This window comes from Pseudochaenichthys georgianus, chromosome 1 (assembly GCF_902827115.2).
Source record: "Pseudochaenichthys georgianus chromosome 1, fPseGeo1.2, whole genome shotgun sequence".
Lineage (NCBI taxonomy): Eukaryota > Metazoa > Chordata > Actinopteri > Perciformes > Channichthyidae > Pseudochaenichthys > Pseudochaenichthys georgianus.
This window is the reverse complement of record NC_047503.1, coordinates 48,131,664-48,149,213: the sequence shown is the minus strand read 5'-3', so window position 1 is coordinate 48,149,213 and position 17,550 is coordinate 48,131,664. Positions and strand designations below refer to the sequence as shown.

At 46.1% G+C, this 17,550-nt stretch overlaps 1 protein-coding gene across 1 annotated transcript; it reads right to left on the bottom strand.

Annotated features, from left to right (window-relative positions):
• Positions 1-253: 253 nt before the first annotated feature.
• On the bottom strand, positions 254-9,319 carry LOC117454514 (B-cell receptor CD22-like). Its single transcript, XM_034093752.2, has 9 exons — positions 9,289-9,319; positions 9,135-9,214; positions 3,932-4,282; positions 3,531-3,743; positions 1,803-2,069; positions 1,240-1,500; positions 981-1,068; positions 808-862; positions 254-584 (listed from the first exon to the last, which is right to left on the bottom strand). Exons 2-9 carry the CDS (start codon positions 9,202-9,204, stop codon positions 519-521), a joined length of 1,371 nt encoding a protein of 456 aa, XP_033949643.1. The 5' UTR covers positions 9,205-9,214; positions 9,289-9,319; the 3' UTR covers positions 254-518.
• Positions 9,320-17,550: the final 8,231 nt, after the last annotated feature.

Here is a 17,550-nt window from a genome sequence, read left to right as displayed (position 1 = left end):
TTACAAGACAAAATACATGGATAAAAGTTACAGTGCAGTTTAAGATATGAATAGTTCAATTAAAAGCAGCGACAAAAAGAAAAGTCTTCAGCCTGGATTTAAAAGTAGTAAGAGTTGCAGCGGACCCGGATTCAAATTAATTAATCAATTATTTTTTATATTTATTGTAATGTAGAGACAAGGCTTTTAGTAACAATCATGTATTGCTTTACAATTATATGTATAAAATAAATAATAATAATTAAAAAAGTCTAAATATGATATTTAGCCTCAAATCATCTGAGGCCTGGCGCCCCCCCTGCAATCTGTGGCCCCCCAGGTTGGGAACCACTGTTCTAAACCTACAAGCTGCTGCTGCTACTGGAAACTGACAATAAAAGCTTTAAGAGTTGAATGTGAATATATCCACTTTGCACACATCCTGCACAGCCTCGCTCTCCACAGGGACATTTCAACGTCCTTCTTCTTTGTTTCCATCAGGTGAGCGTCTGAAGACATCAGAGAGACTTTGTGTAAAGTTACAGCTGGAACTGTGACTCTACATGTGGAGTGGGCCGGTTCTCATACACAGGAAAACAGTCCAACTGATGAAGAGAGAGAAGACACAATCAGGCTCCTAATTATTAAACCGTATGATGAGATGTCATCAAAAATGTATTATATTTTGAAGGCGATTAGTTGATGACAATATTTTTTGAGCCAATGCATTACTGGTTTCCTCTCGGCAAGTTGTCTTAAAAAAACATGTTCACTTAACCCGTCTTTTTCAGAGCATTTATGGGACTATGTATATCCTCTCTCTCTCACCTCCATCTCTTCCGGTTCACGTGCTTCAGTGGTGGAGCGCAGAGCTTTCTTCTTCCTGGATTTAATACAACAACAACAACAACAACAAATACAAGTTCATGACAGTGAAACGAAAAGATGATGGAAGGTGATGAATGAATGTTGAGTGAACGCGTGTATGTCTATTGTTGTACCTCGCCCACAGACCCAGGAGACACACAGGAATCAGCATCGAGAGCCCCAGAGCCGTCCTGAGGATATTCACTATCATCGTTGAACTCCCTGGAAACACAAATGTGACAGGTCTCACTCGTAGATTGATAGATCCCTTCAGTGGCATCCACGTCAGACACTCTAAACATGCACAGTTTTATTTTCTCTGTAACCAGTTTTTAGTTCTGGGTTGCTTCAGATTACAAAGTGAATCAGGTCTGGTGAATGTGGAGAACTTACCTGCCACAACCCTCAGATGAAAGGTGGAGTTGCTACGTCCTAACTTGTTCTGGGCTCCACAGGAATAGCTCCCGATGTGTTCAGCTCTGAAGTCAGTGATGGTGAAGATCTGTCCTGAAGCTTTAGGAGAGTCTTCATTCTCCTTGTACCAGGTGTAGCTAGCTGCTGGGTTAGCATCACTGCTACAGGTCAGAGTCACTGAACTGCCCTCCTCTCTCTCAGCAGAGGGACTCATGGACACAGAGGGAGGCTTTGGAGCGTCTGGAGATTCAGAGAGACCTGGGTCATTCACATCACTATGGTTTAAATGTTAACAGACTTTCTCAGATGTTGCATTTTGGATTAATGGATCAACTTGGATTAATCGATATATTTTTGGGTAATTATTGTCCATACATTTCCTTTTAAAGAAAACGTCTTAAGTATCCTAAAATAACCTGAAGCTACTCAGAGAATTACAACAGACTGGAATGTGAACCGTGGAAGAAAGTGGCAAAGATCAGTGAAATCTTCTCCTGGAAAGATTAGACGGACTTAATATTTATATAAACTGTTTCACTCACATTTCACATCGACAGGGATCACTTCTGATGTCCTCCCCAGCTCGTTCTCAGCTGTACAGGAATACTGTCCGGAGTCAGCGGACTGGATGCTGCTGAAGACGAGCTGTGGTTCTGTAGTGAGAGGAGGACGTTTCTGATTTCCATCCTCCTTGTACCAGGTGTAGCTAGCTGCTGGGTTAGCATCACTGCTACAGGTCAGAGTCACTGAACGGCCCTCCTCTATCTCAGCAGAGGGACTCACGGACACAGAGGGAGGCTTTGGAGCGTCTGGAGGAGAAATTAACATTTAAATATAAGAATATTTAAAAGCTAATGATTTTATATTTTAAATATTTATTTTAGATTTGACTTTTTTACTTTATTATTGTAATGTAGAGCTGGAGCTGTCAAATCATTTTGAAACGGACAGCCAACAACAAGTCTTTAGCATTTGAGTGTTTAGTCAGATTATTCTCTTCATGCTGATGTTGTTGCAGGTGCCGGCTGTTTCTACTGAGCTGCACAATCCAAATGTTTTCATCTGCAATTGTGAATAACATGCAGAGCAATCTAAAGGTCACCTCATGTGTATCCTTAGGGACATTTAAATTATGAAGTTCACCTGTTTTTACGATTTCACTTCCACTTGTTCTTAATATTTTAACATTGTAATAATGTTTCGTTGTTTCTTTGTGGTTATGGATTCCTGGTTATTTCTGATATTTAGTTTTTACTTGTTTCATAAATGTTGCTTTATTCTAATTGGGGTTTAGAGAAAAGATTATTATTATTTATTTTCTTAAGATGGCTTATTTACTGGTGGTAGTTTAGATTTGTGTTTCTATAAATAAGTGTGTTCAATATTTGATATAAACCAAAATCGCTTCCAGTTGTTTGTGATTTCTTTTTTTAATCATCCATCCATCTTCTCCGCTTCTCCGTGGGCGGGTCTCGGGGGTAGCAGTTCCAGCAGAGAGCCCCAAACGTTCCTTTCCCCTCATCAACCAGCTCTGACTGGGGGGTCCCAAGGCGCTCCCAGGCCAGCGAAGAGATATAATCCCTCCACCTGGTCCTAGGTCTACCCCTTGGTCTCCTCCCAGCTGGACGTGCCTGGAACACCTCCCTAGGGAGGCGCCCAGGTGGCATCCTAACTAGGTGCCCGAACCACCTCAACTGGCTCCTTTCGATTCGAAGGAGGAGCGGCTCAACTCCGAGCGGCTCAACTCCGAGTCCCTCCCTGATGACCGAACTTCTCACCTTATCCCTAAGGGAGACGCCAGCCACCCTGCGGAGAAAACCCATCTCGGCCACTTGTATCCGCGATCTCGTTCTTTCGGTCATTTTTTTTTTTTTTAATTGTTAAGAATTTAATTACCTAATTTATTCTTACATTTCTTTTTTAGATGTTCTTGGTGCATGTATTGTTTACTGTTTGTTGCTTTTATTACAATTATTTACAGGTTACAGCTAAGTTTCTGTTTTTGTTATACTGCTGTCTCCATATGAAGATTAAGAATACCCATTGAGGTGTGTGTGTGTGTGTGTGTGTGTGTGTGTGTGTGTGTGTGTGTGTGTGTGTGTGTGTGTGTGTGTGTGTGTGTGTGTGTGTGTGTGTGTGTGTGTGTGTGTGTGTGTGTGTGTGTGTGTGTGTGTGTGTGTGTGTGTGTGTGTGTGTGTGTGTGTGCGTGCGTGCGTGCGTGCGTGCGTGCGTGCGTGCGTGCGTGCGTGCGTGCGTGCGTGTGAACTCACACACTGCAGGAGAGGGGAAGTGTTCGTGTCCTTTCAGAGCACAGGAATATCTGTCAGTCGAACCGAATGTGACTAAGAGAGTAGAAAGTATTGCAGTCGTAGGTTTCTCTGCGTTCCTGTTCCAGACGTAATGACCAGAGGGTACATCACAACTGCTCTGACACTTCAGCTCTGCCCGGTTAGTAAATCTGGGTCCAACCTGCACCGTGAGATCTGGATTTGTGAACAAAAGAACAGGAATGATACTTCAGATAAAAACTATACAATACAGCTTTATGTATGAAGCACTTTGCAACCTCCAGACGCTGTACAGTCAAACCAACACATACACCAAATCAAACATAACACAAGTACACATTTATATTATTGTTTTCTAGATTTTGAACATTTAGAAATGTTACCTGTGACATTCAGACTGACTCCGTGTGAACCAGTAAATGATCCTCCTGCTGTTGTGATCCTGAACTTGTACTCCGCGGAGTCGCTCTCTCTCAGGTTTCTGATGCTCAGAGTGCAGATGTTGCTTCCACAGAGAGCCTCTACACGACCTCTGTACTCTGAGTCTGTGGTCACATCTACACGTTCGCCACCTTTCCATTTAGTGAACCAGAAGGTTTTCCTAACTGTGTTAACACTGCCTTTCCATGTGGACGGGTATGTGTAGCTGCATCTCATCTCCACCGTTGATCCTTTCACGGCACAGATCTCAGTGGAAGCGTAAGCCACTCCCCAGCCAGGCTCACCCTGAGCCGCTGAAACACAGAGCACATCAGAAACTATGATCAAAGTGAACGACTTAAGTTAACAATGAATTACTAGGAAAAAATATATCATAATACAAATATAATTTCAGGATGATGTAACCGGACAAGACTCAAGATCCCTAATGATAAGAAAACTATTCTAATCATGCATCTAGGGCAGGGATCACCAACTACATTTGTCCAAGGGCCGAAATGTAACCAATAGACACTATCGCGGGCCAGCGATTTTTATATAGCCCAGAATTTTATAAATAGTATTCAGATTACTTTTGGAATACTTTCTTTTTCCATAACAGATGGGTATGTTTTGGTGCACAGGAGACACTTCTTTTACTGTTTTCATGGCTTATCAAGAACTCAAACACAACATCTTAGTGTCCTTCTGGACAGCTCTCTCATCTGCATCCACATAAAAAACATCACCCGGACTGCATTCTTTGTACTGTCTTAAAACCTGGAATATGTTATGAATTGTAAGGTGTCCTTGGGTGCTTTGAAAGGCGCCCCTAGATAGAATGAATCATCATTATTATTTATTATCTGAAACGATGTAATAACTTTAAAAACTGTTTCCAGTCACTTGCCCCATACCTTCAGCAGCAGCAGGCCTCACTTTGATTTTATCCCGTTATAAATGTCATCATTTCGACAATAAAGAAATGATACATAAACGTTATCTTGCACATTTTATCTACCCATCTCCGTTTCTAACTTTCAATATATTTTAAAAGAGATCTCTCTCTCTCTCACTGCGTGCGGGGGCGGGGCCTCACAGACACGCTGCATCTCTCTCGCTCACAGACATGCTGCATCTCTCTCTCTCTCATCTGCGTGCGGGGGCGGGGCCTCGCAGACACGCTGCATCTCTCTCGCTCACAGACATGCTGCATCTCTCTCTCTCTCATCTGCGTGCGGGGGCGGGGCCTCACGGACACGCTGCATCTCTCTCTCGCTCACAGACACGCTGCATCTCTCTCTCTCTCACTGCGTGCGGGGGTGGGGCCTCACAGACACGCTGCAGCGCTGTGCAGTGTGCACACAGTTCTGCCGGTAATGAATATTACATTTTGTGAGGAAACTTTTCCACCTATAATTCCAATAAGTATTCCAGAATGTATTCACTTCAGGTTTACGAAAGTAACTGTAATAAGTATAATACAGTATAATACAGTTAGCCTACTTGATTTTTGTATTCTGATTACGTAACGCCGTTATGTTTTCCGTTACAACCCAACCCTGCTTCTTGGCTACTGTCCCGCAGCTCCAGCCTCTTTGTTGGACTCTGTCGCAGCGGGGCTACTGCTGTGCTGCGGAGCGCATTAACCAGACTCTTCACAACGAAGGATCACTTCTTCTTCAGGGGAGGGAAGGTTTTGCAGTACGCAGTCTACTGTCCCGCAGCTACTGCCTCTCTGTTGGACTCCGGTACTGCACCTTACTCACGAGACGTTGTAAACAAAGAAATGGGTGGAGGGCGAACGCACGCAGTAACCACTCCGCCAACGCCACAGTCACCCCCGTCGTGCGGGCCGGATGAGAATGTCTGGCGGGCCGGATGAGAATGTCTGGCGGGCCGGATGTGGCCCGCGGGCCGCCAGTTGGTGGTCACTGATCTACGGTATGTAAAGAGAACTGAATATAGATTTGTATAGGTGTGTTCCATTGTAAAGAGAATATGTAATTTTATGTGTTTCCATGAACATAACTATGAATGCTGAGCTCTGAGGTGTGAGCAGCTTCTGTCGGATATACAGATGAGAAAAAGAGGAAGACTGCTTTTAACTCAGAGGGAGGAAATATAACACTGAGGTCAGAGAGGAGAGAAGGAACTGAAGTGACTTACTGTAACCCAGCTTCTATGAGTAATGGCTTCGCCCTCTAAGGCTATTGGGTAATCCCCCTGCGCACCCGCGCAGCACTGAAACACTTGTAGTCCACGCCCACCCGCTAGGTGGGCCCCACCCTCGGGCCTCCTTCCGGTATAAATAGGAAGGTGGCCCGGCAATCTGCTCCCATACAATATAACTTTTCTTCAGCTATTCGTAGAGCCAGTGGGGCCCAGCGCTTAGAGGGCTGCGCCATTACTCATAGAAGCTGGGTTACAGTAGGTAACCCCAGTTCTATTTCGTATATGGCTTCGCCCTCTAAGGCCATCGCTATTGGGTTAAGGGCGAAGCATGATGTAGTCTGCGCCCCACTGGGTCCGCCCGGCACTAGAAGCACAGACACACCTGCTCAATAGCACCCCCTGCCTGTGTGCCATGCGTAATGGCACCTCCCCGTCCCTGGAACATAGCAAAACATGCCTATCTTCCCGACGGGGTGAAGGCTGGGACAATACATACCGGCCGCTGTGAGAAAGTAGAGACGAAGGTCCCACCTTGCTCAGCGATCATAGAGGGGGAACAGCCGCTCTCTGCGTGTCAGACAGGCAGGAGAGCGCCCAGCTGGATCCCTGACTCCGACAGGACACCCAGTACAGGGTGCGTCAGAGGAAAAGGAGACATCCCTCAAATAAAAATGAATGAATGAACAGGGGGAAGACCAAGGTGCAGCCGGGCAAATATCTTCCACTGACTTTCCTCCGTGCAAAGCCGTGGAGGAGGAAATTCCTCTGGTGGAGTGCGCTTTGATGTTCTCCGGGGGCTCCACCCCAGAGGAGAGGATGCCTGTGCCACCGCCTCACACAGCCAGTGAGACAGCCGTTGTGCAGACAGAGGCTGCCCGGTCGAGCGCTCTCTATAGTGCACCAACAGGCGCTGAGAACGCGCCACATAGCAGGCCAGCGCGCGCACAGGACAGAGGAGATGAGACGTGGCTTCTTCCTCCGACCACTCTTGACTCTAAAGAGCTTGCGATGACCTTAGGCATGAAGCCGGGTTCGGGCGTAAAACAGCTGAACTGCATCTCCTTGGATCCGGAGAGCTGACGGAGCCACAGAGAGAGCAGACAATCACTCACCCTTTTCTCTGATCGAGCCAAAAGCAGAGCTACTTTGGCTGAACACAGTTTAAGGGGAACCTGATCTAAAGGTTCAAATGGGGCTTTGCTTAGTGCGCGTAACCCCAAAGCCAAATCCCACTGAGGCGCCAGTGCGCGGGACACCGGTCTGAGTCTTCGTACTCCTCGAAGAAAACGTTTCGTCAGGCGGTGACTGAACAACGTCCCAACCCTGAAACCCACGTGACAAGATGATATTTCAGCCGCATACACCTTGATTGTGTTGAACGCCAAATTCCTGTCCAACAACAGCTGGAGGAATGACAGCACGTGAGGATGGGGGCACGTGATGGGGTCCAGGCTTCTTTCTACACACCAACGCTGGAACGCTGCCCACTTGGCTGTGTAGGACGCTCTGGAGACGCGGCCCACTTGGCTGTGTAGGACGCTCTGGAGACGCGACCCACTTGGCTGTGTAGGACGCTCTGGAGACGCGGCCCACTTGGCTGTGTAGGACGCTCTGGAGACGCGGCCCACTTGGCTGTGTAGGACGCTCTGGAGACGCGGCCCACTTGGCTGTGTAGGACGCTCTGGAGACGCGGCCCACTTCGCTGTGTAGGACGCTCTGGAGACGCGGCCCACTTGGCTGTGTAGGACGCTCTGGAGACGCGGCCCTGGCTCCCTGAATGGTGCGTACAACATCTTGAGAGAGGCCCAGCCCCTCCAAGTGTTCCCGCTCAGGGGCCATGCCCATAAGGGCTGGCCTATCACTGGGTGACTGCAGATCGCTCCCTCCACCTGTGAGAGAGCGTCCCCCCGCCACAGAATCTCCCACGGCCTGCCTGACAGCGTACGCTGTAGGCATGGAAACCAGGAAGCGCCCGTGCGCTCCGGGGCAATTAGGATCACTGACAGCCGCTCCTCCTGCACTCGGTCCAGGAACCGAGGGATCAGCGGGACTGGTGGGAAGGCGTACAGCCGTCCCCTGGGCCATGGCCGATGTGCGAACGCGTCCATCCCCAGAGGGCGCATTGCGCGTTCCCGCGTGCGGCGAACAGATCGACCTCTGCCCTCCCGGACCGGCTCCAAACCTGGGAGATCAGCTCGGGATGGAGGCTCCAGTCCCCCTGGCGAGGACCTCCTCTGGACATGAGGTCTGCCCCTCTGTTCAATTTGCCGGGCACATACAGTGCTCTGATGGAGAGCACGTGTGCGTGCACCCAGATCAACAGCCGCCTGGCTGTGTTCAGAAGCTGCGCTGAGCGTACTCTGCCCTGGCGATTGATGTAGGCCGCCGCGGCTCTGTTGTCTTTGTGAATGCTGATTGCTGACATGCTGACAAAATGTGTGTGTGTGTGCGTGCGTGTGCGTGTGCGTGTGCGTGTGTGTGTGTGTGTGTGTGTGTGTGTTTTCGGTGTGAGTGGAGGGAGTACGAGACGGGAGGAGTTGTCTTCGAGTGTGGGGGAAAGTCATAATGAGTGTTATCCTTTTGATTGGTTCTGTAAGGCGTGGCGTGGCTGTCAATACCAGAAAATAAAGAGAACGTTTTTGACATTGAAGGCTCGTGATCTGTGATCTTGAATAGCGGTGAACGCTGCAATATGAACAGGCTCGTGCTTGGCCCACTGGTATTGTTTGTTTATTTATTTTGAAAATGAACTAGCAACGCCGTGCTGTCATAGCAACTGCTAAGCTACTGCAGCAAACAAATCCTGGTGCCGCCCATGTCTAAGTGTTTCAACAAAGCTACACAAAACATACATTTGGAATATTTCTGGATAGTTTGAATATCATCCGACCCCGATCCACTTATTCCCCCATGTGACCTGGTTTTACAAGTCCCACATTTCCCAGAATCCCCTCTGTTCATGTGATGAATGTAAGTGTAGATGTACAGTACCTGACACAGAGAGCAGGAAGACGACTAATCCACTCGTTGCTGCAGTGAGACTCATAGCTGCTCCTCTCATCTCTGTGAGACTTTAACACATGTCAGATTAAATAATGTTCACAGGTTTACAGAATCATTACATCGATAAACTGTTTCTACTCACAGTGAAGGAGGAACGACGTGTTCAAAGATGCCTTTCCTCTGTCGCCAATGAGCAGCAGACGGATATCAGGCTGTTAAAAGATTGACTTCCTCTTCAGATTATTAGTATGCATGATGAGAAAAACACCAGCAACACCCACTGCACAACAACATTGAATTGTTTTAAAAAGTATACACATCAACCTGTTTCGCCCTGAGCCTGTTTTTCAGGTCTCGGGCTCGAAAAGGACATTCCCAGAACAAATGACCATATCTTCTAAAAGGGATACATTAATAATCTTTCCTCTCAAAGTATTGATAAACCTGTGAGTCGGATGTAGAAAAGTCAGAATCCATATAGAATGTTTTCATTTTTAAGTAAATTCAGATTGAGCATAGTAAAAACATGTAAATGATTGTGTCCGTCCAAAAAGAAAACGTTGCTTATAGTGAAAACCACCCTTGAATGATGGGTTGGTCGACTAAAAGCTTTAGGAATCCAAACTATAACATATAATACGTACCCTTAGGGGTGGGCGATATTGAAAAATATGTTATCACGATATTTTCAGGCAGTATCACGATAGACGATATATATCACGATATTGTTTCATGTCGGTTATTATGGTTATTTTTCAAGTTACTTAACAGAACAAGCACCTACAAGGTAACAGAAACTACAGCAAAAAGGAGTAACAGACCAAAATAGCATTTCAAGCTGGTTTTATTTCAGAAATGAATCCCTGAATGAACAAGTGAGCAGTGAACATCAATAAACATGAAAAGGAGGGTAAAACATAACTAAGTAAAACATAAAACATCAATGAGGAAAAGTCAGTGCCAAACAATTAAAATGTAAACTTTAGAGTAGACTTGAAGTGTAATAAAAGACTTTAGCATAACTGAAGGGAAAAACATAAAACGCCACCGCGTCAGTTATGTCTTTCCACCGTTTGCTAGTCTTTCCATACGGAGCCCCTTTATGAAATGCCTGCCCTATGGTTGCTCGCTGCAAAGAAAGGGGGCGGGGACTTTGGGAGCGTGTCAAACAACTCGGACTGAACGAAAGCAGAGGTGCGCTGACATTGTGAAATCGATCGGGCTTGATATATGGTGAAATTAAAATCAGTAGGTGAGGCTGGGGGAGCGGGAGGGGAAGAGGCTCTCCGTCCGCTGTCATAGCCCCCTGCGCCGCGCACGGAGAGCCTCTTTTTTTTTCAATTTTTTTTTTTTTCAATTTTTTTTTTTTTTTATCACGATAGGACGATATCTCTGAAAAAGCATATCGTGGAGACCTAATATCGTCAAGACGATATATATCGTCATATCGCCCACCCCTACGTACCCTGTTGGTGCAAAACAAGTGGCATTTGACCTTTTTAGAGAGATGTAGAGAAAGAAAAACCTTCTGGGGTCATTTGGGTGCATTTTCCATATTTTTGGAACCCATCCGTCGATTTTGTTGATTGACATGTTAAATTGTTTTCGCTCAAGGCTCATTTAGACGCTTCTTGTGAGACTTGTGTTTTGTTTCGGTAAAAACGGTTTGTATCGTCAGTTAGCTGAGTTTCTTCCCGTTAAGTGGGTATGACACAATACTAGGTTGGTGAATGTTAAGAAGCCCTGAGACACAGTTTCGTGAAGAAAACCCTGCAGCCCTCGGTACCGGGGGCCCTCGGGTTTAACAGGTTAAAAGAGACTTTGGTTAAACATTTGTTTCACTGCCAATATCACACTGACACCAGAAAAGAGCGTTCACATGAAGAAGAGAATACCAGTTGATCTCTCTGAGCACTGAGGACGTCACGCAGTCTGCAGGTGGAGGGAAGGAACAGGAAGGCCTTCACCTCTGAACCCTGTGGCAGTTTGACTGAACAGGATGAAGAGAACTGTATTCATTATTAGAGACAGGGGCGGCTAAGCCTTCCCAAATATCTGTGTCACTGCATCCTGGTAAAATAAAAAAATAATGTATAATGTTTGTGTCTTTGACATTAGCGATGCTACGCAGCCACCTGTGCCCTGTACTACGAAGCCAGTTCAACAGACCCTGGATATGTTTGAGTTATCTAAACTAACCCAAACAAACGAGATCTCGCTAAGCGGCACGACGCTGGTTATCAACTCGGTAAATCAAGCCAGGGATTCTCTGTCCGTCTGAGAGTGCGTTCACGTGAAAGGGGCGGGGTTAGCTACATTTGACCAATCACAAACAGGGACAAGTGTACTGACTGCGCATCGTCATACTTCATTAATTAAAAGTAAACTGATATTAGACAAATGCAAACTTTAAACATCCATGGTGAGTTCACACCATCCTTTTATAGTCCAGCTGAATCGAACCCTGGTGCGTTTAGCCGCCTGGTGCGGTTTGTTTGGGTCGGTGTGAACGCAGTCCGAGACCTCTGAAGTGAACTAAACAACCGGACTCTGGTCCGCTAAAATAGGTGGTCTCGGAGCGCTTGCTAGTGAACTCTGGAGCGGTTCATTGCTGGTGTGAACGCAGTCTGCACCGAAACATAGGAAGCGTAGTATTTACGCGTCACAAGCAACCCTGTCTCCTAAAAATGACGTTCCCACAGAACTAAACTGCATTCTGAAATACGTTTAGCTAGAAACGTATTTTCTCCCACGTTACGTTTATTATGAAGGTATCTTAAATACGTTGATATCTACATATCTTTGCCATTTATTGTCTTGCTTATAATAATGATAATAGTCATTTATAAATATCATTTTAGAGCACACATTTGAAATCGAGAATCGGGCTCGATATATGGTTAAATTAAAATCAGTAGGCGAGGCTGTAATTTCGCCAGCTGTTACTCTCATGAGCGAGGCAGACAATAATAGACAGTTTGAACATGCCAAGAAGCTGCTGTGTCGTTTATTGCACCTCAAACATTAAAACAAATCCAGAGTTACGTGTTTCTGTACTTCCTCTAAGAAGGAAGGACAGTAACAGAAGAGCTCTGTGGCTTCAGGCTTGATCGCCGTTCAAATGACAGCGCTGGTTTCCCCAAAAGTGGGCGGGGCCGTAAAGTGAAGTAGATTTTACTCTCATCTATTATTCAAAACCATTCTATTTATTCTAACGTAAATTACATGCCAGTGTTTTATCTTTTATTTATTTGTTTTTATTTTAAATCGTATAATGTCTGACTTTTTTCCCATCTGTGAGGAAAAGAAATGGCTCAGAGCCTCAAAATACTGAAATCTGTATTTTTTAAAATCTTTTCCTTCTAATTTGTTATTCTTTTCTAAATAACACACTGTTATTTACTCAACAATAAGACACAATTATCCTTGTTTTTATTTATTCATTTAATTCTATAATCTTGGGCTTTTTAGCCGTAAATAAAGTCACCGGAAACAGACGGGACATTTCGAGCAATACACACCACTGTCACTACCCGATCTGCAGCTCTGCCCGACCTGCAGTGCGCATGTGCGAGATGGTCCGCCATATTGGACAACGCCGGACGGCAACCCAAGTAGGACAACATTGACAGTGGCTTTTGGCAAAGCTCAAAAGGAAAACTCGAGAGGGATGAGTTATTGTTATTACAACGTGACTTCACTATTATTTAACAACTCTTTTTATTGGGTTCTTTTATTTAGGGTTAAGTACATTGTCGGAATAAGTGAGAAATGAATTTAACTGCTGTTAGACAGCTATATGCCATACCTTTTTGCACACATTCACAGTCAATATGTATTCAGTATTATTTCAGGAGCCACGGTTTTGAAAACTTTTGTCACGTAGTGATCGTCTTCTCAATAGAACATCTTTGATAACGTCTTCTGGCCAATCAGAATCAAGATAACGGCGTCGTGTTGTTGCAGGAAGTCCCGACGGAGAATACTTTTGCTGTAGGCCCAATCCCAAACCACTCCCTCGACCCTACCCCTCCGTGATAGAGTGAACTCCGTCTGTAGCCACACTCGCAGCTCAACGAGGCTCCTCCTGTCAGATGGAGGGAGTAAACACAGCAGCAAGCTTTGGGACGGCCTCCCCTCTCCGGCTGAAACAGGAAATGCCGTAACTGTATGTAACAACGGTTTCAAATCAGCATCTCTTAGGCTGCAGCCACACGAGGACAAAAACAGCCGTTTGCGTTACTGTTTAGTGTCATATAGACCGTTCGGCCACACGAGGATGACCGGATACGGCACTAAACAACTGAGGAAACGATAACGGGTCCCAAGGTGGATAGAAAGGCATACGCAACTCTCTGGGGGGTCAAACAGCTCCGTGTGTGCGCCCTATCCGAACATTTTCAGATCACTGATAGTGATTGCGCAATAGCCCCGCCTCTCCCCACCTCTTCTGCTCACCTCCGCTTACCCCGCGCCAGTGCTGAAGTGTTTCGCCACCAACAACAACAACAACAATGGCGGACCGCAGAGTTGCTATCGTGCTCCGGACGCTATTGACCATGCTACAGTTGTTTGTGCAACATCTACAGCAGATCCTCCATCAGCAAAAACAGGACATGGAGAACATGACCTAGATATTGCTAACACTACAGCGGGGAATAACCAGAAAGGCAACCAGGCGAAGATTTTGGGTAAGACCGGGCAGAAGCAGCACTTGGTGGGACAATTTTGTCAATGGCGTTGTTGTGGATGATGAATGGAGGGAGAACTTCCGCATGTCCAGAGCCTCTGTCGTCGCCCTGACCGAAGAACTGCGCCCACATATCGAAAAGAAAACATCAAACATGAGGGCACCGATTGATCCACTGAAAATGGTTGCGTTAATGCTGTATTACCTGAGCGATGGGGGGAGGATGCGGAAGACTGCTAACGCCTTCGGTGTTTCGCGCCAGGCTTTGTCCCTCATTATTAGGCAGACATGCAGAGCGATCTCCATCCACCTGGGTCCAAAATATATCAAGCTGCCTTTTACTGAGCCCGCGGATCTGGTTGAGGGGTTCCATTGTGCGCATCGCATGCCACGATGTTTAGGAGCAGTGGACGGAACCCACATCGAAATCAAGCAGCCATCTAACAACTCCACTGACGACATCAACAGGAAAGGCAGATATTCCCTTAATGTACAGGCCGTCTGTGATTACAAATACCGATTCATGGATGTCGTGGTGAAGTGGCCTGGGAGGGTGCACGATGCTAACTCAAAGCTAAACATGTACTTGAAAACTGGAAAGATCCCTGCTCTGAGAAAGCATATTGTGGATGAGGAAGAGGCCATATGTATCTTCTTGGGGATCCAGCCTACCCACTGCTGCCGTACCTGATGAAGGAATATGCAACCGGTGGCTCCACAGTTCAGGAACAGTACTTTGGGCTAACTTTGTGTAGGGCACGTACAGGCCCACCTTAACCTGCCATCAGGCCCTGGGGCTGATGGTTTTGTAGGCCCCCTATTTAAACAACAAATGAAAGTCATGTATAGCCTCGGCTCTGTGATCGCACTTCTCCACTCTGCTCTGCGCGCCTGGTCCTCTCCTCCAGATGAATGACGTATCGGGCCTCCCTCATGTATCTGTCCGGTTGCCGTTGGCTCCCCTCCACGTAGCAAGTCCTCGTCGTCCTCTCCATCTCCTCCCCTCCCTCCCTCCTGTCTGTTTTTCCTCTCCCGCTACTCCATCGCTATCAGAACCAGACGGCCTACTTGGCTCCGAGGCCCCGCGGCCGGCACCGCTGCCGCTCGGTACAGAACTCATCTGTCCTTCCTCCTCATTCTGGCCTACAGGTTTAAAATAACCTGGAAGCTTCGGCATGTTTTGTAATAGCTGCTTGTCTCGAAACTCCTTTTCCCTCAACAATTTCCTTCTCCGAGAGCCATTCTCAACCTTCATCTGTCACTCAATCACTCGCAATTTGAATAAGTCACATGTGAAGCATATTCTCATTCTGATTGGCTGTTGAGTGGTGCCCACGGACTGTTTCGGAGTCATCTCTGGAATCCATCGATCTGATCGATTAGCAGAGCAAATCATCAAAATACTACGGAGAGAAGATATTTTCGTTTGGATTACTGGTCTGGGGGAAGCTCACGAGTGTGCGTGTTTGTGTATTTTTGCGTTTGTGTGTATTGTGTTTGTTTCCCGGGGAAAACCCTCACGAGAAACACCGGCTGTTGTTGTGCCTGCTGTGACGTCACGTTACTCCGTTCTCTGCTTGTAATTATGCCGAAGCTTCAAAGCTGTATTTATCATCTGAATTTGCCGAAACAAGTTTAATATTCTGAAAGCCAAGACTTTGTTTAATTGAAACCAGATGAAAACAAACTGTAACGGACCCTGCCGTGTTATCTACGATTACTATACTCTTACATTCATAATGTCAGCCGGAGGAGTGAGTGGCGAGTGAGAGCTGTCATCTTCCCTTTACAAGCTTCAAACATGTATTTATCGTGTGATTATGGAAATAAAAGTTTCATATTCTGAAAGCCAAGACTTTGTTTATTTAAATGTTTTGTAAAAACATCCGAAATAAAAAACTTTTTTTTTTTACTTTTTAATTGGCTCATGATAGGCCCCTGATCTCCGTAGGCCCCTGGGCTTCAGCCCAGGTCAGCCCGTGCATTAAGGCGGCCCTGGGCACGTATGGTCATTAGCCGCGTTCACACCGCAGGACTTTCCCTGGTACTTTAGTACACCACCGGGAACTCTTTTGGAACTCTTTTGGTACTTTTTAGTCCCTGCTAGAGAGGTGGTACGAACCTGGTGACAAAGAGTGCCAATTTCTATTCTATTTCTATTGGCTGGGCGAATTGCAAACCACGCCCCGTTAGACTGAATTTGTTTTGTTAGGCAGCCATTTTTTCCCTCGCTACAAAACCACATCCACACCTGAGCGAGTAGGTTGTTTGCAGTTATGACAACACGTACAGCACCGGAGCAGTGGAATGATGAGGAAGTGTCGGCGCTTCTGTCAATTTACTCAGATGCAGGGATGCAGCAGCTTCTACAAAAGCAGTTCCCAACTCTAAATGTTTTGAGCGATGTTCGCAAAAGCTATTTTAAATGACCATCGACTCGGGCACGCTGCTGTGGGAGCTCGCTGAAACGGCGGATTCAGTCGGCTGTGAAGTGAGCAACGACGACGAAGGTAAAATAAACTACTTGTACTGGGGTTTTTAATGTGCACATTACTGGTCTCAGATGCACTTTTATTTGCTCAGTAGATCGAGGTAACCATGAGCAGGCTGACCTGGCTAACACTGTTAGCCGGCCCTGAGCTGGCTAATAACATAACATCTAACTAGCTATTCTCGGCCGCCATGAAAACGTTTTGTCTTGTGAATAAGTGGGCAGTGTTTTCTGTAATGTGCTTCACTAACTCATGGCACTACATTTGTTTGTTTCAGGCGAGGCGGGACAACTCGCTGGATTGGAAACGAGTGGACTGTCCTTTCCCGATCGCAACAGCAGCCGTTGCTCGTCTCCCTTTCCATCAACCAAACGCAAAAGTACGTTCACACACACAGTGTAGCTTCACAATCACGTTTACTTCCTTCATGGTACAATTATGAATTATGAAACACCGTGGCCTAGGCAGGCGTTTACACTTTTCGCGCCCATTTTACGCTCACAAAATTGTAAACATCCGGGCTAGGTCACATGACTTCCGGTAAGAAAACGTAACGTGTGTCTCTCGTGTGTGTGTTTATGTCTTTGTGTGTCTGTGAGTGTGTGTGTCTGTGCCTAACCCTATCAGTCGGAATAGCCCTAACAGCCTGACCGTGTCCCTTCTGCCTGTAAAACTACATGGTGATTAAATACACAGGACACACATGATGAGAACTTCTTTGCCACCATCGAGACTATGGAGGACAGGCGTGCCATGGCCAGCAAGGCGATGCACGAGGACCAGATGATGCTTTTACACAAGGCCCAGGAAACAGAGGACAGGGTGATTGCGATGATGGAGCGCCAGGATGAACGGGACGCAGCACATGGAGCAACAAAAGGCTTTTCAGCGGTGTTTCCTGGACATGGAAACATTCAGGGCCTAGCCCACAGTTCAACTCTTACAGTGCTATTTTTATATATTTGTTATAAGTGTATTTTTTTGGGTACATTTGATTGAAGTTGATTTTCTATTATTATATATATATTGCCACTGTTTTTTAATACTGACACCTAACTTGCACTAAGGTGTGTCTGTTACATTGTTTTGAACTTCATCAGGTGAAGTCGATGCTGAATTCACTATTTAGTAGATAATCATGTGACACTTTAACTTTGCACTACGGTCTGTCTGCTGAGCCTACCTATTGTATGTGCCAGTGTTATGTTTTGATACTGACACT

Excerpts from the sequence above, each read along its gene's own strand:
- LOC117454514 (XM_034093752.2), bottom strand. The coding sequence starts at position 9,204 with ATGAGAGGAGCAGCTATGAGTCTCACTGCAGCAACGAGTGGATTAGTC. Across the intron at positions 1,501-1,802 it reads GATCCCTGTCGATGTGAAAT|ACGCTCCAAAGCCTCCCTCT; the intron begins GTGAGTGAAACA and ends CTGAATCTCCAG. Across the intron at positions 1,069-1,239 it reads TCATCTGAGGGTTGTGGCAG|GGAGTTCAACGATGATAGTG; the intron begins GTAAGTTCTCCA and ends TTGTGTTTCCAG.